The 12,899-nt window shown below is 34.2% G+C and overlaps 1 protein-coding gene across 1 annotated transcript in view; it reads left to right on the forward strand.

Moving 5' to 3' along the window:
• The first annotated feature begins 1,540 nt into the window (after positions 1–1,540).
• LOC133326494 (acetyl-coenzyme A synthetase) overlaps positions 1,541–12,899 on the forward strand; it is a 37,967-nt gene continuing 26,608 nt past the window's right edge. The window contains exon 1 of the mRNA XM_061535117.1: positions 1,541–1,872. Coding sequence (XP_061391101.1) covers positions 1,562–1,872 — 311 coding nt within the window. The 5' untranslated portion in view covers positions 1,541–1,561. The remainder of the gene's footprint in view (positions 1,873–12,899) is intronic.

The raw sequence follows: 12,899 nt of genomic DNA on the forward strand, positions 1-12,899 counted from the left end.
CTGGTACGGTAAAGGACAACGCCTATATTTTTCGGTGATAACAATATTGGTATGAAGTGGTGGACCGAAAACTTATTTTTTTTCGAGTCGATCTATAGGCAACAGTTGAAAGCCGAACATAACAATACAACCCACGGTGAAGGGAATCTGAATAAGTAATTAGAAGGGCTGTACTGGGGCTTTGGTGTACCATTTACCTAAAATCAGACGAAGCTATATATGAGAGCTATATCTAAATCTGAACCGATTTTCACGAAACTTAGCACACATCATTCTAAACTTAATTCAGTACGATATGTGCAAATCGAATGATTTTCAGGTAGTTTGGTGCACCATTTACCTAAAATCGGGCGAAACTGTATATGGGAGCTATATCTAAATATGAACCGATTTTTCCAAATTTCAATAGGGTTAGGTCATTTTGGACCTAATTCAGTACTCTATGCCAAATTTCGTGCAAATCGAAGGATATATTGAGACTTTGGTCCACTATTTACCTAAAACCGGACGAAAATATATATGGGAGCTAGATCTAAGTCTGACCCGATTTTTACGAAACTTAGCACATATCATTCCGGTCCTAATTCAGTATTCTATGCCGAATTTCGTGCAAATCGAGAGATATATAGGGACTTTGGTGCCTATATCGGACGAAAAAATATATGGAAGCTATATCTAAATCTGAACCGATTTTCATCAATTACAATAGGGTTTGTCCTTGGGCCAAATAAGTGACTTGTGCCAAATTTCATCCAAATCGGATTATAAATGCGATCTGTACTTTGTTTACAATTTAGTATCAACAGACGGACGGACATGCATAAATCGACTCAGAAAGTGATTCTATACATATTCTTACAAGGAACCTCTATCTCTATCTCGATTTCTTTTGCCTGTTACAAACATATGCACAAAGACAAAGTGTGGTGAAGGGTATAAAAATATTTTTAAAAAATCAACGCCTCTTAGGTTTGCCCTTCCTGAGATAAGACCTGTATAAGAGAATTGTCTACGATTTGTTTACAAAATGTGGTTTTGCAAAATTAAAAATCCTCCCTTAACAAAAATGTGTTCTGCCTGTTTCGTATCATAGGAGGAAAAAAGCTCCATTTGCACAGAGCACTGAGAAAACAGAAAAAGCTTTTGCGTAGGCCCAACAACAACAACAGAAACAAAATAGCTAAACAGATAAACTGAGAGATATTTTAGGGTTCGTTGGCAACGATTTCAGTATACGAGTGTCGTTCAAACCGTGTAGAGGTGTTTTGTTTGGTGGTAGAGATCTCATCGAACAAACAGAAACGGAAACAAAAAACCTGAATAAAAAAATTAAATAAATTTAAGACAACAACAACAAAAAAATATTCTACTTACCTAAAAGTAGAATATTTAATTTCCAGTGAAATTCCAAAAGAAAAAATTGATTGCGGAATTAAAATATAAAAACAATATCCAATGTCCAATTGTTAAATTTTTGTGAAATATAGAATTAAAATAAAAAATCCTTTAAGGACATTCCTTGTAATTTAAATTTATAAAAAAAAACACAAACAAAATCAAAATGCCTGCAGAAAAAGGGATTTACAATCCAAATCCGGCCATTAGCAAAAATGCCTACATCTCCAGCATGGAGGAATACAAGAAATTCTATGATGAGTCCATAGAAAATCCCGAGGAATTTTGGTCTCGTGTGGCCAAGCAGTTCCACTGGGAGACACCAGCGGAACCCAAGAAATTTTTGCAATACAATTTCGATATAACCAAGGGCCCAATTTCCATTAAATGGATGGAGGGTGCCTCGACAAATATTTGCTATAATCTATTGGATCGGAATATACGCAATGGTCTGGGCGATAATATTGCCTATTATTGGTAAGTGGAAAAAAATTTAAAAATTCAAAAAATTTGAAATTGCCTAGTCAATGACGTAGTGATGCGAAAAAGGACATGAAAGTAATATCGATTTTGAGTTTTCCTTTCTTGTCTTTTTTTTCATGGTTTCGTAACCAAGCAAGTTCGACTTGAAGGAAAAACAGACATTGGAGAGGTACTCTATGTATAATATATGTATGTGTTCTAACCAAAAAAAAAAGTAAAGTGAGAATCCAAAGAACAACAAAAGTAACAACAACAACAATAAAACCCAAAATGTTCCTTTTGTTATATGTGTCAGCAGAAAAGCAACAAAAACACCAATAACAGTGGAAGCTTGATTTTTTTGTAGTGTCATCATTTGTATGTTCGCTTAGTTGTCTAAGGTTGGGGTTTCAAGACACTTCCACGCGGGGGACGAGGAGGAGGACACAAGACAATTTTTAAGGGTTCCTTGCGATCAAAAATAATCCTAGAGCAGACCTGCGCACTGCCAGGACCTTTAAGGCAACAAAAACAGACATTGAAAATATGGCATTTTTTGTTGTTGTTGTTTTTGGTTGCCAACAAAAAAAATGGTCAAATATTATTTCATACTCCCCCCATTCCCCCTTGCGAACCCCTGCCCTAATTTTCCTTTATTTCCCATTGTAGTCAAAGTGAATCATAAATTTGTATTATTAGTCGGATTCGTATTGTCACATAGGGAAATAATTAACTTTTTTCTCTGTGTATCTTTTCCGCATTTATTTTTAATGCCAAAGAACAAGCAGAAGAAAGAAAGGAACATTACAAAAAGAAATTGGAAAAAACAAAAACGTTCAATGAACCCCCGTTTTTGTGGAAATGAAAACAATGGAAACTAATTAGGGAAAACTTATAACCTTGAAAATATGTCACAAACCCATAGAAGTAAACCCATTTTTGAGGGGGGTTTTATATTCCCTTAAATTAAAAAACGGGGTTGGGATCTGTTTATTTTGACACCAGTAATTATTTAATTCAGGGAAAAACGCTTCTGTAGCTATTTTATAGAGTGAAGACCTACTAGAGAAAAGGTATATAAACCTTCTATAGGTTTTATAGAAACTGAACATCTTCCAGAGGTCTGCAATAGCTATCAGGGAGACTACATGTGTTCAAAAATATACTATATAGATATGTAATGTATATTGAAGACCTACTATAAATCGTCTACAGAAGAAATCTGGGAAGGAAATCCTGTACCGCCAACCTTACAGCATTCTAGACTCAATTTTTAAAATTTCGTCTCAATTGGACTAATAATGGGAGTTTGGGCATTGGGATTTACGTCAAATCGAACATTACTATAGATGGGAGTTATATCTAAATCTGTGCTGATTTTGAGGAAACTTCGCAAACATCATTATTATACTTCATAAGGTATGTATGTTTGTAATTTCACATCGACAGACTGTCGTATGGATAAATCGACACAGGAAATTATATTCTCAAAATGAATTGTGGGACGATCTAAAAAAATATTTTAAAAAAATCCACGCCTTTTAAACCAGTGAGCGGAGCATTATAGTCGGACGTGGCCGACCATATGATACCCTACACAACTTCCACGAAAATCTAACTTTCTGTGGTTCTATATTCTGAGCTTGGGCAATATTTCGCGATATGTGCACAACTTCCACGAAAATCTTCTTCGCGATATTTACACCCTCTTGACCGATTAGAGTTCAACAAATATTACTTATATAGATCGGTACAGGCCTACTAATTACTTGTCCAGATTCCCTTCACCGTGGGTTGTATGCTGTTGTTCGGCTTTCAATTGTGGCCTATAGATCGACACGAAAAAAAAACACACACACAAAATTAAGTTTTCCGTCCACTTCATCCCAATATAATTATCTGATAATCGCTGAAAATTATAGGCTTTGTCCTTGACCATACCTAGATCCCCAGGGAACATTTCAAAGTGATCAGCGCTTTATTTCCGCCCTCTAGTGTGGTAATTTCCCTTTAAGGTTAACCAAACCTCTTGGATATACTAACAACTTCTCGGATCTATGTCCTTCAGGAGTAAATATATACGCCATAGAATACAAAGTTTGTCATTTTTCACACAAAAATCAGAGTCCATTTGACCCGCTACATATTAATCGATCTTTATCAAAACTGGCATGCTTTTTCTTTGGCCCGATCCCATTCTCCATGTAAAAAATCGTAATGTTTTGGCCATAATTGCGGCCTGTGGAGCGACCAGAATATCAGGCAAAAATAAAGTTTTTGGTCCATTTCATCCTTTAAATATTAGCCGATCTTTACCAAAAACAATAGGGGTCTTCATTGTCCCGAACCCATTCTACATGGAAAATTTCGTGAAGATTGGTCCATAACTGTGGCCTGTATCGTGTTTACAAATTATAATGGACAGACGGACACACATGTCTAGATCGACTCAGCTAGTCGAGATATACTTATACTTAAAGGTGGGTCTAGGACCGATATTTCGCGGCGTTACAAACTCTTGGGGCTGCACAAAGCTATAATACCCTGGCAACATATTTGTGTAGGGTATAAAAACTTTAAATTTTTAAAAATAATTTTCTATAAAATTTTCAAAATATAGTTGAACAATTTTTTTTAACAATATACCCTAAAAAAATCCACACCTATCGCCTATGATGACACCGTAGATGACTCCCCAGGGTCATTTAGAATCATCTATGTTACAGCTATTTAAGTATTTCCTTTATAACGTATATAGTGATTTAGCCATGACGTGTTTTTTGCGCAAATATTGCATTTCCCTCCTCTTTCCTCTTTTCAAAATGTTGTGTGTTTGTGCACTTTTAGTCAAGAACCACTCTTAGTCATATTCTTAACAAAATCAAATAAATACATTTAGTCCGTCACATAATGCCCGAAATAAATAGGCTGGACCTTGACCATGCTATTCTTAAGGTACTACGTCACAAGAATAATGCCATAACCCCGTCATGAAATTGGCCAAGGGGAATTAAAAAGAAACAAAACACAAGGAACGTGGAAAACAAACAAAAAACGAAAGTCAAATGCAGATAATTTGTTATCGTCTTCGTAAAAACAACAACGACAACAACAAGCACAACTAAACATGTATTTTTGTTTGGTTTTATAGATTTATTGGCCTACGGGAGAGAATAAAAAAAAATCATCCTATTCAAGTCTATAACATTGAGGGGGAGCGTTTTATAATATCCACATAATCGAAAATATTCATTATAAAAAAAATTTAAAAAAAATGTTTTTAAAATTTTTATACCCTACACAACTATGTTGTCAGGGTATTATAGCTTTGTGTAGCCCCAAAAGTTTGTATTGGTCCTAGACCCACCTTTAAGTATACCGATCATATCTCGACAAGCTGAGTCGATCTAGATATGTGTGTCCGTCCGTCTGTCCATTATAATTTGAAAACACGATACTGGCCACAGTTATGGACCAATCTTCACGAAATTTTGCATGTAGGATGGGTTCTGGCCAATGAAGACCCCTATTGTTTTTTTGGAAAAGATCGGTTAATATTTAGGGGATGAAAAGGACCAAAAACGTTTATGTCGGTTTTTCTGGTCGCTCCACAAGCCGCAATTATGCACGGAGAAGGGGATCGGGCCATAGAATAAGCATGCTTGTTTTGATAAAGATCGGCCAATATTTAGCGGGTCAAATGGACCCTGACTTTTGTGTGAAAAATGACAAAATTTATATTCTATGGCGTATAGATTTACCCCTGAAGGACATAGACCCCAGAAGTTGATAGCATATCCAAGAGGAGTGGTTGACCTTTAAATTTATACTAATTATATGGTCGTATGTACTCAGATGTGGGAGTTACACTTAAATATTTACAGGTGCTTACGTACTGAAATATTATTTAGTAACCCATTACCACACTAGGGGGCGGAAATATAGCGCTGATCGCTTTGAAATGTTCAATGAGGATCCAGGTATGGTCAGGGATAACGGCTATAATTTTTGGTGAAGATCAGATAAAAATTTTGGAATGAAGTGAACCGAAAACTTAATTTTTTATGTTTTTTTCGGGACGATCTATAGGCCACAATTATAATCCGAACATCACAAGGGAACCTAGACAAGTATTTAGAAGGGCTGTACTCAATATTGGGAATATTCGGAAAATATGTCAGTGTAAGGAAGAGGTGCTGTCGATCTTTAATCGGGCAAGAGGGTGCAACTATCACGAAATATTGCCCACGCTCAGAATAAACGTCGGCAGAAAGTTAAAGTTCCGTGGTAGTTGTGTAGGGTATCGTGTGGTCGGCCCCGTACGACTATACTGCTCCGCTCACTGGTTTATGATTATACTCTTCACCACTCTGTGGTACAGGGTATTATGTCTTTGTGCATATGTTTGTAACAGGCATTATTTTTTTAAATAACTTAGACGTGGAAAAAAATATATTAAGATTTTTTTTATAAAAAAAATTCTCTAAAAATTGTATCTTTGTAATTTTATTAATTTTGTTTATTTTTGATTTTTTTCTTCTTAGTTTGTATATTGCCCAGAAAAATTAGACTTAGTAATTTTATTTTCAAATTCCTTGCAATTCCTCCATGACTCTGCATGGAATTTACGTCAATAATTTAATAATTCAAAAATAAATTGTTTATACATTAATTATACGCTTAATATGATTATATGAAGAAGAACAAAATTTTATAGGGTATTTATTCGATTTGAAATTGTAAATTTCAAAATTCCAGAACAATTCCATTACCGCGTGAAATTCTTTGTTTTTTTTTTTTTTTTTTTTTGTTTCTATGACGGCCAACCATAACCAATTTACATTGCATTGAAATTGATTTGATTTATATTTTTGCTAATCGAATGCAAATTTTGAAAAGACGGCAATATTTTTTTTCAATACATATCAAATTAATTTTGAGGGCAATAAACGACTATACTCAGAAAAAAAATCCAGTGTTCATTTTTTTTCATGAAAACAAAATTTTAAAGGAAATTTTCAAGAAAAAAAAATAAATAAATAAAAAAATGGAAATTATTTCAGGTTAGAAAAAATGCAAGAAATGATTGAGGACTTTCCTCTAGCTCCTATATAATTTATTGTTTTTATTTATTTTATTATTTTATTTTTTTTTTATAAAAAATCTCCTCTTAGTTTTTCTTTTTTATGTTTTTTTGAGACCACTTCAAAATCCGTAAATCTCCCATGAACCACATTGAGCTTCACTATCAATGTCATCATATTATGCATTATCTTCTACACACTTCTTTTATCTTCCACTTCCATTTCAATCTCAAAAAAAAAAAAAAAAATCAAAAATATTTTTAATTTCACTTTATTGATTTTGAATATCGGAAAGCCCCTCTAAAAACAATACAACCATGCATTCAGCAGTAGGTCATTGTGTCAATGGTCCATTGGATCATTAGCTATGCATAAATAATCGTTCAAAGGCAAAAAAAAAAAATACAACAGCAAAAAAATATGCAAATTATAAAATTTGACTTCCTAAAATAATATTTGCAACAATGTGAATTTTTTTAAAAATAGTGACAAGATTTCCTAATTATTATAAGGAAATATTCCACACGACAAAATAAAAATTAATTCAAAACAAAAATTTCGTAAATTTGTCAACACAATAAATTTAAGTAAAACTTGTTTTTTAATTTTTTTCTTATTATTGCACTTTGGAATGCATTTCAAAGTTTACATCTAAAAAAAATGATAATTAATTAAATAATATATTAAAACAATCTCATGATTTTTTTAAATAATTTTTAAAGGTGTGGATTTTTTAAATATTTTTTTAAAGGCATCGATTTTTTAAAAATATTTTGTAAAGACTTGGATTGTATACCCTCCATACTATGGTTGAGGGTATTGTTTTTCCGTTTCTAACTCATCGAAATAATCATTTCCGACCCTATAAAGTATATATATATATTCTTGATCAGCGTAAAATTCTATAGCCATGTCCGTCTGTCTGTCCGTCCGTCTGTTGTAATCACTCTAGCCTCTAAACGAATAGAGATAGATCGCCAAAATTTTGCATAGAGTCGCCTTTTCTCTGCAGGCAGGTCAAGTTCGAAGATGGGCTTTATCGGTCCACTTTTAGGCATAGCTCCCGTATAAGGGTACCCCCCCCCCCCCCTATTTTCGCTATTTAGGAATTCTTGAGCGCATTTTTCAACCGAATTCGCTGAAATTTGATACATTAAGTTCCTATTGGGTACTAAATGTCTCCACAAAAATTATGAATATAGGTCCACTTTTTCTGATAGCCCCCCGTATAAGGGTACCCCATAATTTTCAGTATTTTGGGGGGTTTGATCGCATTTTCTACCGAATTGGCTGTAATTTAGTATTTTGAGTTCTAAATAGGTACCAAATCTCTCGACAAAAAATTATGAATATACGTCCATTTTCTCGGATATCCCCTATATAAGGGTACCCCCAATTTTCGGTATTTTGGGGTTGTTGAGCGCGTGTTTTCTACCGAATTCGCTGCAATTTGGTATTTTGTAATCGTATAAAGTAACAAATCTCCTCACCAAAAATTATTAATATTCTCCCCTATTTTTGAGGTAGTCCCCATATAACCCCCCTTTTTATACCCTTCACCACACTGTGGTATAGGGTATTATGTCTTTGTGCATATGTTTGTAACAGTCGAAAGGAAACGAGATAGACACATGGTTCCTTTTGAGAATATGCATAGAATCACTTTCTGAGTCGATTTACGTATGTTTACGTCTGTCCGCCCGTCCATGTATTTTTGTGAACAAAGTACAGGTCGCATTTATTATCCGATTTGGATTAAAGTTGGCATAGATCATTTATTTGGCCCAAGGACGAACCCTATTGAAATTGGGAAAAATCGGTTCAGATTTAGATATAGCTCCCATATATATTTTCGAAATTTGGCATAGCGAAATGAATTATTTGAAGTTTTGTGACAAAATAGATATAGCTCCCATACATATTTTCATCCGATTTAAGGTAATTGGTGCCCCAAAGGCCCTATATGTCTTTCGATTTGCACGAAATTTTGCATAGCGTACTGAATTGCGTCTATAATAATGTGTGCTAAGTTTCATGAAAATCGGTTCGGATTTAGATATAGCTCTCATATATAGTTTCGCCCGATTTTAGGTAAATGGTGCACCAAAGTCCCTGGAAATCTTTTCATTTGCACGAATTTTGGCATAGCGCACTGAATTAAGTCTTGAATGATGTGTGCAAAATTTCGTAAAAATCGGTTCAGATTTAGATATAGCTCCCATATATATTTTCATCCGATTTATTGTATTTGGTGCACCAAAGTCCCTTAATATCTTTCGATTTGCACGAAATTTGACACAGCGTAATGAATTACGTCTAGAATGATGTGTACTAATTTTCATCTAAATCGGTTCAGATTTAGATATAGCTCCCATATATATCTTCGTTCGATTTTAGGTAAATGGTGTACCAAAGTCTCTATATATCTTTCGGTTAGCACGAAATTTGGCACAGCATAATGAACTAGGTCTAGAATGATGTGTGTTAAGTTTCGTGAAAATCGATTCAGATTTAAATATAGCTTCTATATCTGACCAAATGAAAATATTAGTATCGGTTGCAGAATGGCATGTTTATTGATCCAATTTCATTTTACTGGTCCTTTAAAAATCCGACGTCTGTTAGGATTCATCTGTTGAATATACCCAAAGTGGTGAAGGGCATCATATAATCGGCCCCGTCCGACTTTACTACTTTCCTTACTGGTTTATATTAAATAAGTTATCAAATTTGTTCCGCGTTGTGGTTTTAGTTCTAAGACTCTGTTGTAATCATTTCACCTGCGGAGGATATCGATATACCAAACTAGAACGCAAGGTTCAATAATGAACTAAATGTATAAACTATAACCCTCATTTAGGCCTAGCCCCTGTGTGGGAGCTAGCAGGAGTGGACCGATATTCCCCACCTTCGAACTTCAACTAAGTTAGGAAGAAATAATAAGATGGGCAACATTTGGATGGAATCAAAATTTTCTGAAACAAATTTGGTTCAAAGAAACATGTGGTCTTGAACCAATATTTCGATGAGTCACATTTTCATCGTGGCAAAGTGTATGCCATAAGGCTGAGGGTGTAATTATCCATTAAAAAATTCTGAAATTTGTATTATGGTTTACATAATCTGTTTGTAGAAATGTTTTTGGTATTTTCCCTATATTTTCATTTCAAGTATATATCTAGAGTGGAGGGTATCCAAAGTTCGGCCGGGCCGAACTTAAACCCTTTTTCACTTGTTAAATTTCAGTTTTTTTTTCAAATAAAACCTGTAGTGTCCAGCTTTTTTTTCATACCTCTAAAGGTGGTCAAACCCTTTTCATTATTATTCCAAAATTGTTTATAATTAGGCCTACAAATCCAAAAAATAATTTCAAATTCAAAACGAAATCGAAATGGGTTAGTCGCCGTAAAAAATATGTCACTGTGGATGAGAAAGTTTTAAGCTGGCATTTGCAGAGTGTGGCACACAAACCAGTTTTTCTTTTCAATAACTAAACTTTAATAATGGCTATCATTTAAATAAATATTGATCCAGCAGCAACAACAACAAACAAAAAATTAAATTAAACAATATTATATCATCAAGGGCTGTCTGTTAGCAATTTCAAATGACTATCGATATAACAGCTCCCCTCCACCTAAAAAAGGGCTTGGCCAGTTGATAATGTTATCGAACGAATGCAATTCAAAATTCTTTTTGAATTGAGTGTTGAATTGCTAAAAAAATATTAATAAAAATTAAAATTAAAAAAAAAAACCACAAATAATAAAAAACATTGAAATTCAACAATGTTATGTGATAGGACCCAGCTGGTTGGTTGGTTGAGTGTTCTACTTCAATGGTAATTGCAAATAATTTATATATGATATATATATATATACACTCAAATATTATTCGAGATGTATATTTTATTTGTTCGGCTGTTGTTAAACAAAAATATTATCTGTCTACTGCTTATCATTAACGATTTTCGTTTTTTTGCAAATGTTATCTCTTACCTACAAAAATAAAAGAACCAGGAAAAAACTACTGATTTTTACCAAAAAAAAAAAAACAAAAAATATTCAAAGCTTTTTGTGTTCAGATCAATATCATTTCTCGGTAGACTTTCATAAACAATTTTGAAGTTTAGTTTGTTTCCTGTGTATGGCATCTAAATGGAGATAGCCACCCTCCATTTCGAACGCTCCAAAACACACACATACGCACACTCATTGGCATACATACACACACACACAAAATAACTATTAGAGGCTATTGACTAATCCCCAAAAATTTGATAACGAAGACCCGAAAATTGTGTAAATTTTGTTGTTGTTGTTATTTTCTGTTGACATAATAACATTTTTTTGGCAAGTGTCGCAAAACGGTTGTGGCGTAAAAATACTGAATTATTTATGGTCAACTGTGTTAACTGTTGAAGTTAATGTGGTTGTTGTTTTTTCTTATGTAGTAACTTTTTGCTCTTCCTCTTCTTTCGCAGACACATTCAATTAGCTATGGATTTCTTTTTTTCGCAAAAATTAATATTTGAACTTGTGGTTAAATTTTGGAAATGTTGGGATTTATTTGTATGTATGTGTGTATGTATTTGTATATAACCGAATTCCCATTTTTTTCAATATATCCAACTGCTGTGTTTAAATTTTTATTAAAACCAGTGAGCGGAGCAGTATAGTCGGACGGGGCCGACCATACGATACCCTACACAACTACCACGGAACTCAAATTTTCTGCGGATGTTTATTCCGAGCCTGGGCAATATTTCGTGCTATTTGCACACTCTTTCCCGATTTGAGGTCAACAGCACCTCTTCCATACACTGACATATTTTCCGAATATTTCTAATATTCAGTACAACCCTTCTTATTACTTGTCCAGATTGCCTTCACCGTGGTTTGTGTAGTGATTTTCGAAAAATACCAAAAAATTTAAGTTTATAATACCCTGACAACATAGTTGTGTAGGGTATAAATATTTCGTGTCTAGTATATTTTTATACCCTACACAACTACGTTGTCAGGGTATTATAGCGTTGTGCAGCCCCAAAAGTTTGTAACGCCGCGAAATATTGGTCCTAGACCCACCTTTAAGTATACCGATCGTCATATCTCGACTAGCTGAGTCGATCTAGACATGTGTGTCCGTCCGTCCGTCTGTCCATTATAATTTGTAAACACGATACAGGCCACAGTTATTGACCAATATTCACGAAATTTTGCATGTTGGATGGGTTCTAGCCAATGAAGACCCCTATTGTTTTTGATAAATACCGGTTAATATTTAGGGGATGAAATGGACCAAATACTTAATTTTTGTCGGTTTTTCTGGTCGCTCCAAAGGCCGCAATTATGGTCCAAACATCGCCAATTTTTGCATGGAGAAGGGGATCGCGCCAAGGAATAAGCCTATCGGTAAATATTTAGCGGGTCAAATGGACCCTGACTTTTGTGTGAAAAATTACAATTATTCTAAAGCGTAAATATTTTCCCCTGAAGAACATAGATCCGAGAAGTTGATAGTATATCCAAGAGGAGTGGTTGATCTTTGAATTGATACCAATTATATTGTCGTATGTACTCGGAAGTGGGAGTTACATTGAAATATTTATAGGTGCTTACGTATTCAGATATTATTTAGTAAATCATTATCACACTAGAGGGCGGAAATATAGCGCTGATCGCTTCAAAACGCCTATAATTTTCGGTGTTGGTCAGATAATAATATTGGGATAAAGTGAACCGAAAATTTATTTTTTGTGTTTTTTTTTTCGAGTCGACATATAGGCCATAATTGAAAGCCGAACATCTCAACACAACTCTCGGTGAAGTGAATCTGGACAAGTAATTAGAATATGAATGAATATTAGTAATATTTGTTGACCTCTAGTCGGTCGAGTAGGTGCAAATATCGCGAAATATTTTCCATGCTCAGAATATTGAACCACAGAAAGGTAGA

Source organism: Musca vetustissima, unplaced genomic scaffold, assembly GCF_032173495.1.
Source record: "Musca vetustissima isolate MV318-11 ecotype Yass unplaced genomic scaffold, APGP_CSIRO_Mvet_v1 utg21817, whole genome shotgun sequence".
NCBI classification, from domain to species: Eukaryota; Metazoa; Arthropoda; class Insecta; order Diptera; family Muscidae; genus Musca; species Musca vetustissima.